This window comes from Psittacula echo (assembly GCF_963264785.1).
Source record: "Psittacula echo genome assembly, chromosome: 17".
NCBI classification, from domain to species: Eukaryota; Metazoa; Chordata; class Aves; order Psittaciformes; family Psittacidae; genus Psittacula; species Psittacula echo.
The window spans coordinates 8,125,734-8,144,741 of NC_137753.1; the positions used below are offsets into that span (position 1 = coordinate 8,125,734).

At 53.8% G+C, this 19,008-nt stretch overlaps 1 protein-coding gene across 1 annotated transcript; it reads left to right on the forward strand.

Moving 5' to 3' along the window:
• Nucleotides 1-41: 41 nt before the first annotated feature.
• On the forward strand, nucleotides 42-17,600 carry ARHGEF10L (Rho guanine nucleotide exchange factor 10 like; the record flags this gene model as incomplete). The annotated part of the gene is made up of 28 exons (XM_080631076.1): nucleotides 42-78; nucleotides 313-495; nucleotides 617-644; nucleotides 1,074-1,159; nucleotides 1,274-1,357; nucleotides 1,642-1,817; nucleotides 2,235-2,351; nucleotides 3,807-3,915; nucleotides 4,239-4,322; nucleotides 5,828-5,934; nucleotides 6,144-6,221; nucleotides 6,294-6,473; nucleotides 7,139-7,255; nucleotides 7,343-7,435; nucleotides 7,673-7,846; nucleotides 8,448-8,593; nucleotides 9,207-9,391; nucleotides 9,488-9,603; nucleotides 9,789-9,916; nucleotides 9,999-10,099; nucleotides 11,134-11,252; nucleotides 11,524-11,610; nucleotides 11,725-11,954; nucleotides 12,043-12,197; nucleotides 13,614-13,759; nucleotides 15,248-15,422; nucleotides 16,909-17,031; nucleotides 17,116-17,600. 28 exons carry the CDS (start codon nucleotides 42-44, stop codon nucleotides 17,598-17,600), a joined length of 3,849 nt encoding a protein of 1,282 aa, XP_080487202.1.
• Between the last annotated feature and the right edge of the window lie 1,408 nt (nucleotides 17,601-19,008).

Here is a 19,008-nt window from a genome sequence, read left to right on the forward strand (position 1 = left end):
GCCTCAGGGAAGGGCCCAGGTGCATCTGGACCCCCTGCGCTATGGCATCATCCGAGCTGTCCCCTCGCCCTGCAGTAGGTACTGTCAACCCATGGGAGCTGGGGTGATTTTGGTGGCGGGACACCTAAGTTTGGGCAGAAAGAGGGTGCATCACCATGGGGCATCCTCCACATCCCCATTGGAGCTTTTTGGGATCATGAAAACTTGAAGGGCTGCTGAATCTTGCATGATTTGGGGATGATGCTCTTTTCTGTCCACCGCGTCCCTCCATCACCACAGGGGGACAACAAGTGACAAGGTTTCTGCTCACAGGTGACCATCTCGCCCCAGAGACCCCCAGCCCCTTGCCCCACGGGGACGAGGACGTCGGTGAAGCCTTTGACTTTGAGGATACTGAGGAAGAGGAGGAAGAGGAGGACTCAGCGGCTGATCCTAGCAGTGAAGTTGTCCTCCGGGCACCCCCTCGCAGGCGCCGTGCAACCAGCTCTGGTGGTGGTGAGGAACACAGGCTGGGGGGGTCCTCTGTGTCCCCACCATGTCCCCTTTGGATGCCCAGGGTGGCACTGGTGCAAGCCTGCGTGCCAACACCATTTCTCTTCCCTTTTCCTCTCTGCAGATGGGCTGGTGCTGGAGACCCAGGAAGGGTATGTGAGGTCTGGGGGGAGAAAGATGCAAATTTGGCTGGAAGGAGGGCTTGCAGCATGTATGGGGTGCAGGAAGAGGGGCAGGACATCACTAAGGATGGGGGGACCCTCTCCCTGTGCTCCCCGATGCTGATGCATCCTCCTGCCCTGCAGCAAATGACACTAAAAAAGCTATTTTGGGGCCTTGCATCATTCCCATGTGGGATGTTTGGATCTACTTAAAAAGCTGCTGTGACCCTGCAACCCAGGACCCCCCAAATCCATGAAGAAGGAGGCAGGCAGTTGGGGAGGGGGTCACAAATGCAAGCTTTATCCCGTGCCTGTGAACCCCAATAATAGGGATAGAGTGTTATGGGGGGTGAGGGCTTGGGTGCACCCGATCCCAGGGGATTTTCACCCTGAGGTGCTTCCTGACCCCATTCCTTGCAGGCTGCCGGTGGGGGTGAGCAATGGGGAGGCTGGTGGAGACCCCCACATCAGTGCCCAGACCTGGAAGAGGAAAAGCGGTCACGAAGGTGGGTGAAATGCTGGGAAAAGGAGCCTGCCAAAGCTTGGGAGAGGTTTCTCCACCCTGGTTTGATCCTTGGGTGCTGACCTGAGTCTCTGGGGTTGGATTTGTCCCCCCAAAGGTGAGCGCTTCGAGTTCCCGGAGGTGGAGGATGATGTGATCTACGATGATGTCCCCTGTGAAAACCTTGACGCTGAGCAGGATGGTAGGGACAGACCTATGTATCCCCCCGCCTTGGTTCCCCATTTTCCATGGGTTCCCATGGGACCACGAGCCCATTTTCCAGCTGGGAAAACCAAGGCATGCTCTGCAAAGAAGCACATCCTACAGGAGGATGCAGAGGGGGTAACAATGGGCAAACCACTGGGGTTTGGGAGGGATGAAGGCAGATGTGTTCCCAGCGGGGCTGCGAGACCCTGAGGCTTTGGGGTCCCTGAGGAGAGGGAGTTGCCTTCCTGGATGGAAAAGGAGCTGGTGTTTGCTTGCCAGGCCTGGGGACGGAGCACAGCCTGATCTACGAGGAGGTGCAGCGCGGCGAGGGGACGCGCCTGGGTGAGGACTTGGGCTGGAGCTCCAGCGAGTTCGAGAGCTACAGTGAGGATTCAGGCGAGGAAACCAAGCCAGAGGCTGAGCCAGCCAAGCAGCGGGCGTCCTTCCAGCCCAAGGTAACACCTGACTTTATTTATTGTGATTGTTTCCCTTCTATTCCCCTGGGTTTGCTGTATAAAGGCACCGGAGCAGCCAGGCTTGATGGTGACGCAGAGGATGCTGCGGTTCCCTGGCTCACCCAGTCCGAAGCCAGCCTGAAACCTGGGGGGTTCATTTCTTTCTGTTTCTTCTTCCTTCCCGTATTCTTTTCCCCTTCGGTTTCGCATCCTGGCACTGCTGGAGCGTGGCTGCTGCCCTTTCCCTGCGCTTCCTCCTTTCCCTGCTCGAGCGGAGCTGGATTATTGGGAAGAGCTGCCTGTACTGTGCTGCTTTGGGATGATTTCTCCTCCTCTTTTTTGTGTTTTGGCTGCTTACCTGGATCTCTTCTCTGCCTCCTCTGCCTTCTCCTCCCGCCTGGTTTGCTTTGGGCTCAGCTTTCTCCAGACCTGAATAGACTAAAGGAGAGATACGCCAGGACTAAGAGGGACATCCTGGCTTTAAGAGTTGGGGGGAGAGACATGCAGGAGCTGAAGCAGAAGTACGATTGGAAGGTACTGTCCCTCCTCTGTCCCTTGTCCCCCAAATCTTCCCAGGGGTGGGAAAACACCCTCATGGAGTTTATCCAGGCTGAATTCATCCCATTTTATCCCCCAGAAGAGAAGACCATTGAGTTAAACTTCACAGAGCTGCCTCTCGTGTCCATCTGCCTTGCAACTGCCCAAACCATTTGCTTTTTGGGTGTTTGTCTTTTTCTTTTAAGGGGCGTTTGGACCAAGCGAGGTTTCCTGTGGGATAGATGGATCTGAGAAGGTTTTTCCCCCTGATACAGGGTGGAAATCAGGTGGGAAAGGAGATTCCTGAGCCTTTCCCAGCCCCAAACCCTCCAGGCTGGTACTTCATGGCCAGTTTGGGGTTGGGAAGGAGATGCTGATGTCAGCTTGGGCTAAACCTGCTGTGATTTGAGGTGTGAAAGTCCAACACCCCCCAGCCTTTGCTCTTTCCCACATAAAACCCCAGCCAGAAGAAGGGGATGGATGCACTTGTGCCTCCCTTCCCTCCCTCCTCTTTGCTTTCGCTGCATGCTCATGCTTTGCCCATGCCTGCTTGCCTGCAGTTGTGTCCCTGCAGAGGGAGGAGAGATGCTGGAGCCATCTTCCTTCCTCAGCCACGTGCCTCATCTTCCTCCCCATGGAGCTGCATGGGAAAATGGGGATGATGCTCAGAGGGGGTGTTCCCAGGAGGATGGTACCACTGTATCTGAACCCAAAATAGGGATGATGCTCAGAGCGGGTGTTCCCAGGAGGATGGTACCACTGTATCTGAACCCAAAATAGAGATGATGCTCAGAGGGGATGTTCCCAGGAGGATGGTACCACTGTATCTGAACCCAAAATAGGGATGATGCTCAGAGGGGATGTTCCCAGGAGGATGGTACCACTGTATCTGAACCCAAAATAGGGATGATGCTCAGAGGGGATGTTCCCAGGAGGATGGTACCACTGTATCTGAACCCAAAATGGGGATGATGCTCAGAGGGGATGTTCCCAGGAGGATGGTACCACTGTATCTGAACCCAAAATGGGGATGATGCTCAGAGGGGATGTTCTCAGGAGGATGGTACCACTGTATCTGAACCCAAAATGGGGATGATGCTTGGAGGGGGTGTCCCCAAGGGAATGGTAACAACTGCATCCAGACCCAAAATGAGAGATGATGCTCAGTGGGGGTGTTCCCAGGAGGATGGTACCACTGTATCTGGACCCGAAATGAGGGATGATGCTCAGAGGGAATGTCACCAAAGGGACGGTACTGCTGTATCCAAACCTGAAATGGGGGATTATGCTCAGTGAGGATGTCCCCAGGAGGATTGTACCACTGTATCTGGACCTGAAATGAGGAATGATGCTCAGAGGGGACGTTCCCAAAGGGATGCCACTGTACCCAGACCCAAAATGGGGTTCTGGTGCTGCCTCGAGCCTCCCACTCCCTCTCATCCCCCTGCCCAGATGACCCAGCTGATGAAAGCAGCCAAAAGTGGCACCAAGGATGGTTTGGAGAAGACCAAGATTGCAGTGATGAGGAAGGTGACATTCCTGCACCGGAAAGAAGCACCAGGTAAGTGGGGAAAACCCTCCCCTTGCTTTTGAGAGCCAAAAAACTCCCTTTTTGAGGGTATTTTCTTAAAAAACACATTACGAATCCTATTGCTTTCATCTTTGCTGATCTGTTCTCTGCATTTTAAGCTCTTACTTGATATCTTTGCACCCCCATGCAAGCTTGGTTGGTTTGTCTTGCTCCAAACACCCATTTCCTTTTGGGAGCAAGACAGTGACCCCTCCATGCAGCACCCATGGGTGCCCCCTTTGGACACAGAGCAGGATCTGCCCTGAAACCCTGGTTTTTGGGGGTGTTTCCCTAACCCTCCTGCTGTCGTGTAGGGGATGGGGAGCGGAGGAGGAGGGTGGTGGAGGCGGAAAAGCACCGCCGGAGCTCAAGGGTCTCCCTGGAGCATCACAGGGGAGGTAGGATCCTGGTGGGCAGCCTCGTGGCTCGGCTGGGGCTGCCCAGGGGATCCGGTGCGTGTGTCCCAGCCTTGCTGCATGGCCCCAGTGTGGCTTAGCTTAAATGCTTTTAGTGTCCCCGGGATGCTGGAGAGCATCTTGCCCCCAGAGTGCTGCAGAGCATGGGAATGTTCTGTCCCCAGGGCATGGAAATGAATCAGAATCATAGAATTAATAAGGCTGGAAAAGACCTTTGAGATCACCAAGTCCAACCTTAACCGCAGGACCAAGTCTAGCACTAAACCATGTCACTAAGGGCCTCGTCTACATGGTTTAGAACCATAGAATAGCTTAGAGTTGGAAAGGACCTGGAGCTCCTCCAGTTCAGTCCCTGCCACGGGCAGGGACACCTTCCACTGGAGCAGCTTGCTCCAAGCCCCTGTGTCCAACCTGGCCTTGAGCACTGCCAGGCATGGGGCAGCCACAGCTTCTCTGGGCACCCTGGGCCAGCGCCTCAGCACCCTCACAGGGAAGAACTTGTGCCTTATCTCCAATATGAGCCCATTGGTAATGGGTTTGAGCCTGTTACCCCTTGTGCTATAACTACAGTCCCTGATGAAGAGTCCCTCTCCAGCACCCTTGTAGCCCCCTTCCGACAATGGAAGGCTATGTGAACACTTGCAGGGACGGTGACTCCAGCACTGCCCTGGGCAGCCTGTTCCAATGCCTGAGCACCCTCTGGGGCAGGAATTGTTCCTCAGCTCCATCTAAACCTGCCCTGGTGCAGCTTGAGGCCGGTTCCTCTTGTCCCATCCCTTGTTCCTTGGGAGCAGAGCCCAGCTCCCTCCCAGGTAGCTGTAGAGCAGGGTTTCTGTGGCGCCGAGGGCAGTGATCCTCCCTGCCAAAATTAGGGAAGGAAAAAGGTCACCCGGCACCAGCGCCCTCCCCTCCAGCCCCGTCGTCCCCGTTACCGGCTATTTATAGGCGCCGGGATGGGGCCGGGGCGGCCGATTGCGGCCATGTGGAAGAAGCGCCCGTCTCCGTACCACGATGCCGCCCTGGCGCGCTCACCCTCCTCCTCCTCGGCTGCTTCGGCCTCGGGTAAGAGGTCTCCGTGCCGGGCACCAGGCACCCACCTCTCACCTTCCCTGTTTCCTTCTGCGTGCTGCTCTTGGCTCCTTTCCCCCTGTTTTCCTTGCTTGCACCCATCCTTGGAGCGAGGACGAGGGCGCTTTTCCCCATCCAGGGTGGCTTTTTGGGGACAAGGAGCCTTTTTGTCCCCTCCCTGCAGGGAGCTGGCTCTGTCCCTGCTCGCAGCCTGACTCATGCTGGTGTCCGGTGACAGTGGCCAGGCCTGGGGAGGGACACGCAATGCTGGGAGGACGCTGGATCCATCTCCAATCACAGCTCCAAACCAGACGCATCCCAAGCCAAGCAGCTCATGGGGCTACAGGCTTTACTTTAGACCCCAAAACAGGCGAAAATGGGGTTTATTTGGTGTGTGGTTGTGGGTGTTTTCCCTGCAGGGGACTCGGAGGAGGAGGACACGGGTTTCCTGGAGGTCACGGTGTCTGACATGAAGCACCCACCACCAGAGCTGGGCCCCATGCCCGAGGGGCTGAGCCCGCAGCAGGTCTGTGTGGGGCGGGTTGGAGGTTTGGGGGGGTAAACCACGGCTTCCCCTTGGTCCCATGATTGAGCAACCAGGGAAAGGGCGAGTCAGCAGAGAGCGATGCTGCTGTGTCAGCACTCCTGCAGCGCGCTGTGCCCACATTGCCCCTCTTCCATTATGCTGTTTGGGGCTGCAGGGGGAACCGCGGCTGAGCCCCGGTGTTGTTGTAGGTGGTGCGGAGGCACATCCTGGGCTCCATTGTGCAGAGCGAGCGGAGCTACGTGGACTCCCTGAAACGCATCCTGCAGGTGGGAGAACCCCTTGTTTGGGATGGGGAGCGCAGGGATTCAGGGATGCTGATGCACCGGCATCTCCCACAGGATTACAGGAACCCGCTGATGGAGATGGAGCCGAAGGTGCTGAGCGCTAGGAAGTGCCAGGTGGTGTTTTTCCGCCTGAAGGAGATCCTGCAGTGCCACTCCATGTTCCAGATCGCCCTCGCCTCCCGTGTGGCTGAGTGGGACTCAGCGGAGAAGATCGGGGACCTCTTTGTGGCCTCGGTAGGAGGGAAAGTTGGGGGACCACTGCTAAACCTCCCCCTGGACCGCTGTCAATGATAGCGGGATGGGTTGCAGGGTTTAAGTGATGCAATCCCCAACTGGGGTACTACCAGCATCCTCAGCATCATATATGTATATATGTATAATCATGTAATGGTTTGTGTTGGAAGGGACCTTAAAGCTCCTCCAGCTCCAACCCCTGCCACGGGCAGGGACCCCTTCCACTGGAGCAGCTTGCTCCAAGCCCCTGTGTCCAACCTGGCCTTGAACACTGCCAGGGATGGGGCAGCCACAGCTTCTCTGGGCACCCTGGGCCAGCGCCTCAGCACCCTCACAGGGAAGAGCTTCTGCCTAAGAGCTCATCTCAGTCTCCCCTCTGGCAGGTTCAAGCCATTCCCCTTGGCCTGTCCCTACAGGCCCTTGTCCCAAGCCCCTCTGCAGGTTTCCTGCAGCCCCTTTAGGCACTGGAGCTGCTCTAAGGTCTCCCCTTCAGGAGCCTTCTCTTCTCCAGGCTGCCCCAGCCCAGCTCTCTCAGCCTGGCTCCAGAGCAGAGCTGCTCCAGCTCATCGCCTTTGTGGCTCTCCTCTGGACTCACTCCAAAAATAGATGAGAATCCCCTACTTTGCTGAGCCCCATCTTATCACAGCTCTCCTCCATCTCCCCAGTTCTCCAAGTCAATGGTGCTGGATGTCTACAGTGACTACGTCAACAACTTCACCACTGCCATGTCCCTCATCAAGAAGGCCTGTCTCACCAAACCCGCCTTCCTTGACTTCCTCAAGGTCAGCAGGACCCACACACGGGTGCACGGTGCTGCTGGTCACTGTTATGGGTGACAGCTCCTCTCTATTGCCTTTTCCTCCCTGCAGAAGAGGCAGATGGCCAGTGCCGACCGGGTCACGCTCTATGGGCTGATGGTGAAGCCCATCCAGAGGTTCCCTCAGTTCATCCTGCTCCTGCAGGTACGGGTGAAGGGTTCCTGCACACATCTTGCTTTGCAGCCTGGGTGCTATGAGAAAGGGTTTAGCGAGGGATATGTTTTGGGGTTGGCAGCTTGGTTGTATCTTTGGGGACCATCCCAAGGATCATCTCCCAAGCTTTGATTTTGGAGGTGCTTGAAGGTGCTTCCAGTCATTGCATCCTCAACAGGGCTGATTTTCCTGGGATGGCTTTTGTCCCCCATCCTTTCCCTGCTCCAGGACATGCTGAAGAACACCCCCAAGGGCCACGCAGACCGCTTGTCCCTCCAACTGGCCCTCACCGAGCTGGAGACATTGGCAGAGAAGCTCAATGAGCAGAAGCGCTTGGCCGACCAAGTTGCTGAAATCCAACAGCTCAGCAAGAGCATCAGTGACCGCAGCAGCCTCAACAAGGTGGGTCCTGCAGCCTCGCCTCCTCATCCTCCTGCTGGGTAGATTTTGGAGCTGGTGGTTGAGTTTTGCTGCTTCCACCTTCCTCTCCGTGTCGGGGGCTTTAGGAAGCCGGGATCCCTGTTTTCTCCAGCAGGACGTTGAGCTCAAGCAAATCTTGAGGCTGGCGCAGGGGAATTCCTCTCCAGGGAAAAACAAGGACCAGCTGCTTGATTTTGCAACCGTTGATAGAATAGAAATCCCCTAAATGAAGCTATTGCAACACATCCTGAGCTGGGGACTGCCCTGGTGGCAAAAACCACAACGGGGCACCCATGGAGCTCATCCTGGCATCGGGATTTAGGGTTGGGGATTGAAGAGAGACACAAGAGGGGCTGCAAAAAGGGCTACATTGGTCTTTCATGGCTTTGCTGTCTTGGTGGTTGGACATTTTGGGGTTTGGCATCTTGTGGCTTCAGAGCATGTTGCACAGCCATCCCTGTGGAACTTAGGGATGTGCATGCTCCTGGTTGGAGGAAAACCCTTGCAATAAGGGAAAGGCAACCCCTATGTGGGGCAGGAGGCTTGCAAGAGCCCCCGGGCTGATCCTTCATCCCCTTTGCAGCTCCTGAGCTCGGGGCAGCGGCAGCTCCTGCTCTGTGAGACGCTGACGGAGACGGTGTATGGGGACCGCGGGCAGCTCATCAAGTCCAAGGAGAGGAAGGTTTTCCTGCTCAACGACATGCTGGTCTGCGCCAACATCAACTTCAAGTGCGTGCTGGTGGCCCCAGACCCCCAGAATCACTTTGTAAAGCCACCAACATGGGTTTTGCTACCACTATGAAAAGGACTTGTAAAACCACCTCACCTTACAAGCACAGCATCAACCAGGTTGGAAAAGACCTTTAAGATCATCAAGTCCAACCATTACCCCAGGGACTGCCAAGACCATCACTAAACCATGTCAACCCTTGTTCTGGAGGGGAAACCCACTTGGCTTGGGGGTTGTTTGCCCCCCGTTTTTGGCATACCTCCACACAAAGCCTCCATCCCCTGGTGCTGTGGGGTCCTGGAGCTGGTGAGGGGTTTGGGAGCCTGCTGGGACCTCAGGGCTTGGTGGAGGTGGATGCTGCAAAGGGGGAAACCTTTGAGTTCCCCATAATACCTCTTTATTAATCATCTTTCCCCTCTTCCAGGCCGGTGAACCCAGGGTAGGTGCTGAGCGTGGTCTGCTGTGGTTGCGTGCCCCACGTTTGGGGGTTCAGGCATGGTGTGGGGTTGCAAATGGGGCTTGTCTTGCACAGTGCATTTTGTGAGGGCTTTCAGGAGGAGCCATGGTGTCTGTGGGTTTACTTATGTGCATCTTTGCATCCTCTCTTGTCAGAGGCCAACTGGAAATCAGCAGCCTGGTGCCCCTGGGTCCCAAATACGTGGTGAAGTGGAGCACGGCCCTCCCGCAGGTGCAGGTGGTGGAGGTGGGACAGGAGAGCGGTGCCTATGACAAGGACAATGTTGTCATCCACAATGCTGGTGCCAAGAAGCACGCTCCAGCCGGGCAGGCTTCACACAGTAAGCACCCATCCTTTGAGCCGGTGTTGGGCTGGTTTCCATGGGGTGGGATGGAGCATCCATCATGGACCTCATTTCTCTGTTTCTTCACCCAAGATAAAGTCTACCTGGGGCCACCACGGCTCTTCCAGGAGCTGCAGGACCTGCAGAAGGACCTGGCGGTGGTGGAGCAGATCACCCTTCTCATCAGCACCTTGCATGGCACCTACCAGGTATGTACATGCCAAAACATGGTTGGAACTCATGGATTGGATAGGACTGAGCTTGGATGCTTTGCAATAACCATGTGGTTCCTCAAAGACCTCTGGACACTTCATCCTCCTGAGCCTCATGGAAGGTTGGGGATGGTTCAGGCTTGTTTTGAAGGCACTTCCATCATTTATGGCTTTTCCCCTAGAACCTGAACATGACGGTGGCCCAAGACTGGTGCTTGGCCCTGCAGAGGATGATGAAGGTGAAGGAGGAGGAGATCCACTCCGCCAACAAGTGCCGCCTCCGTCTCCTGCTGCCTGGGAAGCCGGACAAGTGAGTTTGTGGATCATAGGTGGGCTCTTCCCACCCCAAGGAGGAGGCCGAAGGTCAACCTGGTGATGCTTTCCCTATGCAGATCTGGCCGCCCCATCAGCGTCATGGTGGTCTTCATCACTCCAAACCCCTTAAGCAAGATCTCCTGGGTGAACCGCCTGCACTTGGCCAAGATAGGACTGCGTGAGTAGCTCTATGGGCATCACCCGTGCTTTGGAAAGCCAAATCTGGGAGCTGGGGGGAGCTTTGCATCACTTCAAGCCTCCAGATGCAAAATAGGGTGGGGTAAAAAAATCAGAACAAGGTGATGGAGAGCATTTTGGGGGATTGCACACTGGAGGCAATGGAAATTGGTTCATTCTGGCTCAAAATACTTCATGCTATGCTGCTCTTGGGTGGCATCTCCAGGTTGGCATCACAGTGATGGATTTCTGTTGGCTTTCACGCCAGTGGTGTCAGGGTGACCCATTTTCCATGAAATAGGATGAATTTGTGGCTGCCCCATCCCTGGCAGTGTTCAAGGCCAGGTTGGACACAGGGCTTGGAGCAAGCTGCTCCAGTGGAAGGTGTCCCTGCCTGTGGCAGGGGTTGGAGCTGGAGGAGCTTTAAGGTCCCTTCCGACCAGTCTATGCTTCCATGAATAAGCAAGGGAGGAGCCATCCCTCCTGCTGCTTCCTATCCCTATTCCTATTTAACTCCACCAGCCACTGCAGCAAAAAAAGGAGAGATAAGTTTAATGAGAGACCAAAATAAATCCTTTGAAATCCTATTTGAGTGCTCGCGTGCCTCCGGGCTGGAATGATTTTTGATTCTCCTGGTTTAAACAGTTTATGTGTTGTTTGGCTTTTTTGTTTTCTTCTTTAATCTGGGATGCCTCAGGGATAATCCTGTAGCCGTGAGTTAGAAATGAAAACACATTAAAGCCTAATGTGAAGAAACACATCAGGGTGATTCTTTTTCCCCTTTGCATATATATATTATCTGGGTTTTGGGGGCTTTTTCGGCTGCTGCTCGAGGTGGTTGCTTGGCTGTGCGCTGATGTAGGGTTCAATTGTTGGTGGAAAAGGGTGAGATGTACCCCAGGCCCACAGATGATGGGGATTTGGGGCTGGAGATGAGAGCCCTGCACATAAAATTACTCATTTTGGGGTCCTATCAGGGAGGAAAGGGATGCTGGGGGTGCTTTGGCCATCCTTGATGTCCTTTGCTTGCCACAGGGGAGGAGAACCAGCCGGGCTGGCTCTGTCCTGATGAAGACAAGAAGAGCAAAGCTCCCTTCTGGTGCCCTATCCTATCCTGCCACATGCCTGCCTTCTCCAAGGCCCTCGATCTGCAGGTAAGAGAGATAGCCAGTCTCTTCTCCACTCCCTCCAGTACCTCCTTTCCCTTTACATCCAGCATTTTGGGGCATAAAGGCAGAAGTCCCATGATGGATGGGCAGGATGGGGTGGCCATGCTGGTTGCAAAGGCAGAAGTTGGTGTGATCCACCCTGGAAAATTGGAAATGCTGTGGCTGGATCCCACATTTTGGGGCATGCCCTGATACCTTACATGTGTTGGGTTAATTTGGGGGTGCTACAGCCCCTGTATCCTGGTCTCTCCTGCAGCTCAGCGCTGCGGTGCACAACCCGGTGCAGTCCTCACTGCTGGGCTTCTCCGCCGTCAGCACCTCGCTGCCGCAGGGCTACCTCTGGGTAAGCAAAACCACCCCAAAATGGGCCAAAACCCGCTGGGTTTGGGTCGTTTTGGCTGCAAACCCCCTCTGCAGTGCTGGTTGCTGGTGCTAACCCCCCTCCCTGTCCATGCAGGTTGGAGGGGGGCAGGAAGGCACAGGGGGGCAAGTGGAGATCTTCTCCCTCAACCGCGCTGTGCCGCGCACGGTGAAGTCCTTCCCGGTGGCATCACCGGTGCTGTGCATGGAGTACATCCCTGAGCTGGGCGAGGGGGATCCATCGGGAACCCAGGAACCCCAACTGAGCACCGACCAGCCCCCTGGATCCCCGCATCCCACCGTGTGCTTGGGGTTACAGGACGGCAGGTGAGCCCATGTCTTTGGTGCGATCACCAGCACCAAACCTTGAGGACCAGCATGTGATCTCCTGCATCTTCCCCTGTTCCCTCCCCAGCATCGCGGTCTATGGCAGCGTGGACACGGGGACACCGTGCTTGTTGACCTGTAAAAGCCCAGGACTGCAACCCATCCTCTGCTTGAGACACAGCCCTGAGTACCTGTTTGCAGGGTTGCAGGATGGGACTGTGGCTGCATACCCCAGGAGCAATGGTGAGGGCACCTCTGAGTGTGCTTTTGGAGCAGGCTTCTTGGTGGGACACCCAAAAAAACAGGGAATGGGAGGTTCTTCATGCCAGTGAGAGATGCTGGCTGCTAAATAGTGCTGAATCTCAGGTTTTATTGTGTTTTCCCCTCTATTTCATTTCTCCTTGCAGCCCATGCTAAATAATAACCCAGGTATTTTGCATTGCCATGATAAGTGCAAGAGGGGCTTCGTTTTGGGGGCAAACGTGTAAAACAGTCATGGTGTAAGGGCTTGATGTGGCAACAAAGGGTTTGCTTGGAGGGCGGTTGCACAAGGGGGCTGCAGGCAGAGTCTAACAATGGGATGAACAAGGTCTCAGAGCTTTTGGCTTTAAACCCGCACCTTTTTAGTACTATAAACTGAGCCCCTCCAAACCCCATCCCCACAAAAGCCCTCTCCTTTATTAGCTTCACATTGGGTTTGTTTTCCCCGGCTCCAGCTCAGGCCAAGGCTTGCAGCACGCAGGGACTCCTGGGCTGTTAAGTACCTTTGCTTCATCGCTAGGGGGTAGGAAAGAGCCTCAAATCTTGTGTTGCAACGGCCTAATTTTGGACAAAACCCCTCACTTGAGCTGCGAGAACCTGCAGCGAGCAGCACCCAAGCCAACCCGAAGCCAGTAAAGCCACTTAAACTGCAGTTTGGGGCGCTGCACATCCCCTTTCCCACCAATTAAAGTGGCTTTCATTTAATCTGGACTGCGTAAATGCACGCTGAAGGCAGCAAGCGGCCGGCAGGGCTGCGGGGTGGAGGTTTTAATCTTATCCCCATCTTTTTGGAAGGCAAAAGCTTTCCCAAAATAGCTGGTTTTGACGTTGGAAATCGGGATGTGCTGAAAGGCGGCTCGGTTGCAACCCCCTGCGGATGGAAGCAGAGGTCTGAGCGCCCCAAAAGGGCTCTTTTATCCCTCGGATCTTACGGTTTTAGAGAAAGAAAAACTGGATTGAAACTAAGAAAATGAGAGCAATTATCTATTGAAGCTGCTCAGCCACTGGTGGTGGTGAATTCATCCGCATCCAGGTTGGATGCTGTTCACAGGGATGCCCCAGATCGGTCCCGGGTGAATCGGCTCTGGAGAGTCACTTCAAGAGCAACTAAATTCAAGGGAGAAAAAAAAGGGATTTTTTGGCTTTTTCCAGCAAAGAACATGCCCAAGTGTTGCAGGTGGCCAGTTGTTTGCTGCTAAAAAGTGTTTGCACAGGGGCAAAGGAGTTTTGGGGGGGTTGAAGCTTTGGCTGCGAACTCCCCTCATCCTTTTGCTCGTGGCATTATGATGCTCAGAGGCATCCTGGGTGACACTGGGGACATTGAGGGTGGTTTCAACTCCATCCAAAGATGCTTTTTCCCCTTTGCTGATCATTTTATGCCCCTCATCTCTGCTCCAGGGGGGCTGTGGGACCCGGCAGAGCAGCCCACCCGCCTGGCTGTGGGTACCGGCCCCGTGCGAGCTCTGCTGACGCTGGATGAGACCCTCTGGGCCAGCTGTGCCAATCAGGTCACTGTCCTCGATGCCACCAGCCTCCGTGCCCAGGTAGGGAAGCATCAGCAGGACCCCCATGCTACATCCATGTTGGGGTCACGGTGGTGGCTTTGGGGGGTCACACTGGGTTAATGCACGTGCATGGGCACATCCCTGCCTGTGTGATGCCCAAACCAACCCTTTTGGGCTGTTTTTCTTCACTTTCGGGTCCCTTCCCTCCCACACTGGGTCATAGGAGGAGGATGCTGAGACATCTCCCACAGCTGCATAAGCAGGGAATGCTGAATAGTTGCTTTTTACTTTAAAAAAAAAACACCCTCTTTCCCCCACCTTTAATTTTCACATTTAGTGCCCAAATTTAGTTTGCATGTATTAGCTGTCGTAAATCCAGCCTAACGGCGCTGCTGGGGATGAATAATGCATAGAGGGCTGGATTCGTTTCCAGTCTCTGGCTTTATTTATGACAGGTGGGAATTTCTGCAGAATAAAAGTGATGGGAGGAGGCAAAAATAGGGAAGGGGGATGAAGTAAACAGTATTTGATGGAAAGATGGGGAATAGGGTCTTGGGTCTGCCTGGATGGGATTGATGACTTGGGAATAAGCCGTCAGGGGGTAAATCCCATGTGGGGTGGGGAACAAGTAGGAATAGAGACTTTAAGATGTCTTAAAGGTTCTATTCACCCCCGTTTGGGGCAGGATTTGGTGGGGAGAGGGATGCCCTATGCTGGGTCCAGGGGATCAATGCCAGCTCCTGGTTTTGCTGCTGCTTTTAAATCCTGAAGCAAAACCATGTCTCAAAGCCATAGGAGAGAGGAAGGTGAAGTCGCTCCATGCAGGTTTCTCCCCCAGTGATTTAATTCTTTGATGCCAACATGAGGTTTTACAATGGGCAATCCCTCAGTCCTGCCCAGGCTGCAGCAGAGGGGATTTTTGATGAGGAAAAGGTGGTTTTCCTGCAGGCTGTATCCTGTGTCTGACAGGGAGATGCGCAGGCAGGGAGCTTGGGAAGCAGGTGGATCAGTCTGTGATCCCCACATAGCTCTTGTGGAGGGGCTGAGCCTTTGATCGCTGACTTTTGGGGTTCGAATCATAGAATAGTTTGGGTTGGAAGGGACCTTCAAAGCTCATCCGGTCCAAAGAGCAGGGACATCTCCATCTAGATCAGATTGCTCAGAACCACATCCAGGCTGGCCTGGAATGTCTCCAGGGATGATGGAAGCAGGAAGGTCCCATTTCATCTTGGGGTGGGTTTTACAAGTACATTTAGTCTGGCAAATGAATCTTATAAAGAAGAAACCAACCCTGGAGCAGTGGGAAAGGCTCTGTCCTCATCCCAAAATCACCCAAGAAGGGTTTGGAGATGGGCTGCTTTCAGTGTCCTTGGCCAAAACCAGAGCTGGTGAGGCAGGATGGACTTCAAAGTCACTCTGGACCCCTCCCCATGCAGCTTTGCAGCCCTAAAGCTGGAGACAGCCCAAACCAGCAGCGATTTTAGGGAACAACCCTTTGATTTCCTATTTGCAATTCCCCATTGGCAGCAAACATTTGAGGCCCATCCGGACACAGAGGCCAGTGTCACACACATGATCAAGGCGGGCAGCGGAGTCTGGATGGCCTTTTCCTTGGGCTCCTCCATCCGCCTCTTCCACACCGAGACACTGGAGCATCTGCAGGAGATCAACATTGCCACCAGGACCACCTTTGTCCTCCCAGGTGAGCTCCCCTTTCCCCCTGGCTCTTAATTGCAATGAATGGGCATATTGGGGCATTGCCCCATAGACGTGTTGCTTTGATTTCTGGCTGTGCTGAATTGCAGAGGAACTGTACAAGGAATTGATCTGGTTAATGGTGTAAAGCTTGGACCAGTGAGGTCTCCCCTCACTGACTGCAGAGGGAGCTGGTGGCATCTTTGCACTCATGTGTACATCTCTGCAACCCGTCTGCACCTGTGCTCCCATGCACCTTATCCATACATGCCACCCTTGCACATGTGAGTGCATCCCATCATTGCATCTGTGCACCCCATGCTTGCACAAGTGTGTGCATCCATGCATCCCATCTTGCATCCTTGTGCCCCATCTTTTGCACTTGGGGGCATCCCTGCATGAATCTTCGCACCCTATCTTTGCACTGTATGTGCACCCTTGCACCCATCTTCATCCCCATGTGTGCATCCATGCATCCCATCTTTGCTCCTGAGCATGCACCTTATCCTTGCACCCCATCCTTGCATGTGTGTGTGCATCCATGCACTCCATCTTTGCACCCTTACCTGCATCTATGCACCCCAGCTTTAGACTGTGTGTGCAGCCTTGCATGTAGCCTTGCCCCATCTTCATCCCCATGCATGCATTCTTGCACCCTATCTTTGCTCCTCTGTGTGCACCTTATCCTTGCACATGTGTGTGCATCCATGCACCCCATCTTTGCAGCTTTCATGCATCCACATACCCCATCTTTAGACTGTGTGTGCATCCTTGCATGTAGCCTTGCCCCATCTTCATCCCTATGCGTGCCTCCTTGCACCTCATCCTTGCATTCATACATGCATCCTTGCACCTTATCCCTGCACAATCCTCACTGCCATTTCCCTGAGCACCCTTATTTCCTCCAACTTAACCATCCAACACCATTTCCCAGCCGCATCCACTCATCCTGCTTTCACCCCCGCCGGGCTCACAAGCTTGTCTCCCTCCTTGTTCCAGCTCCATAATTGTGTAATTAGTTAGGAGCACGATACTCCTGTACAGTCACTTTTCCTCTTGCTTTTTAGGGCATGTTAAAATATTTATCACTTCCTTTTCTTGCTGGGTGAGTGCACGCCGCTATTAATGCGCTTTTGAACTTGCTCTCCCTCATCCTTTTTAACTCGACAGGTCATTAATAAAGTCCTCCCAGAGCAACCAGGGTTGCATCTCCACAGATAGATTGCTCTGACGAGGCTGATGCCGTGCAGCGTTAAGTCCTGGCAATAAAATATTCATTTGCCATTAGAAATCTTGCTTTATTATTTTCCTCCTCTTCTTGTGATTTATTTATACCTGTAGCGCTCTCCTTGGTATGAAGACCTTCATCCAAAGGTGCTGCTTGGTTTTAAGGGGCTCTGGAGTATCTTCCCCATGAAGAACCCAGTGGTGATGGGTTATTTGTGAAGATGCTGCTGTAAAGACGTCCCTCATCCTCCTTTTTATCCCCACAGGTCACAAACACGTCCGTGTCACCAGTCTCCTCATCTGCCAGGGTTCGCTTTGGGTTGGCACTGACCAGGGCATCATTGTGCTGCTGCCCGTGCCTCGCTTGGAGGGCATCCCTAAAATCACTGGTGAGCACCCAAACAACCCACCTGACATGGATACAACCTGATTTAAGGGCTTGTTTTTAGCAACCTCCCTCTTCTCTTTGGCAGGAAAAGGCATGGTGTCCCTCAACGGGCACGGTGGCCCCGTGGAGTTCTTAGCGGTGGCATTGAGCACGTTGGCACCTGATGTGCTGAAGGGTGACCAAGAGGAGGAAGAGGAGGGAGAGGAAGAAAAACCCCTGGAGCTGGACGGGCCCCCTCCTCGGGAAATGAGGAAAAAAGGGATTTTATTACAGTATCGCCTCCGATCCACGTCCCACCTCCCGGGGCAGCTGCTGTCTGTGCGGGAAGCGCCGGTCGGCGGCACGCCGGCGCACACCGAGGAGGATGGCTCCATCTATGAGATGGCCGATGACCCTGATGTGTGGGTGCGGAGCAGACCGTGTGCCCGTGACACCCCCCGCAAGGAGATCTCCTCCGTGGCCATCATCTCGGGGGGCCGGGGTTACCGTAACTTCAGTGCCGAATCGCCGCGCCGGGGCAGCGATGCCGACAGCACCCTGCTCATCTGGCAGGTCCCATTGATGCTATAGCACCCCAGGACCTGCCCCCTCCACCTGGCACCTACCTCAAAAAGCCACCCAAAAGCTGCCAGGGGTGGTCCTGCCCTGGGGGCATCACCTTGGATGTTTTTTAAAGAGGAAAAAACTGAAAAATGAGCTTTTTTCCCCCCAAAATCCAGCTCTGGAAGGGGAGTTTTTAACGGTGGGAACGGTGACCTCCCTGCAGGCTTTGGAGGTGCCGGTCCTTCAGCCGAAGACGTCTGTGTGTCTGCGTGTGAATATCTATACATATAAATATATATATATAAATATGATGTATATTATTACCTGTATAAAGACAGAATCTGTATATATTGGGGCACTTGGAGATGCAGAAATAGTGGTGGGAGCACTCAGTGGGTGCTGGTTGCGCCAAAATGGGGGCTGTTGCTGAAATAGGCATTTTTTTGACTGTGAATTGAGGATACTTGTTAGAAATCCCCTGCTGTTGGGAGCTGAGTATATGTGGCTTCCAGAGGGAAGGAAACGTTGGGAGCGTGGAAATAAACCCTATAGGAATCAATGTGTTTCTTTGCAATGCTTTTGGTGCAAACATTTTCTTACTCTTGTTTCAGCAACAGCGGCACAGGGGCTTGTTCAGATGTTCACATTTGAGGATGTGCAGATCCTTGGAGCTAAATATCAATAGGAAATCCCCAAACGCCCTTTTTTCCCTCCAGAAATGGTGTGGGATAGAGGGGAAAATGGGGAGAAGGATGTACCCCATCTCCTCCATCTCTGGTACCCAGAGTCCTCTCCATCCATAGTGGAGAAACCCAGGGCCAGGGAGGTGGAAACTTGTCTGAGGACTAAATCAATTTATAATGCCATCCTCTAACTGGCTTCAATTTGATTTTCATTTGTAGCATTACAATTATCAGATTGATATTCCTGACTGCTCAACCTTGAAATGGGACCGCGTGGCTCCTGCTGCCAGGGAGCCGAGATTATCCGCCTTGCACCGATCTCAGAGTCGTTTTCTAATTAGCCATCAAATGTGCTTTGCTGGGGTTTTCTTTCTTTGCCCTCAAAGTCTTTTCTGATTAAGTTTTTCCCCCATCTCAGCTGCATGAACAAGCACAAAGAGGGTGGTGAAGGCTCTGGACCAGCCATGGTTGCAGCTGAAGGACCGTGAGTATCCTCATCAGCATCCGTGATGCCCGTGGGAAGGGTGGCAAGGAGCTGGTGGCTTTTCCCATCTGTTTTTCCTCCTTGCCTTTGCAATTTTGGTACCTTTGGGGTCAGTGTGTGGGGAAAGCAGCTGGTTCTCAAGGGATATCAACCCGTGGCATGGTAGGGAGTTTCCATGCTCTGTGCTTGCAACTGCAGAGTTAAATACATACATACTGATTGCAGTGCTGTATGTAATGCAAACCCTGGAGCTTGCACTTGATTTAGC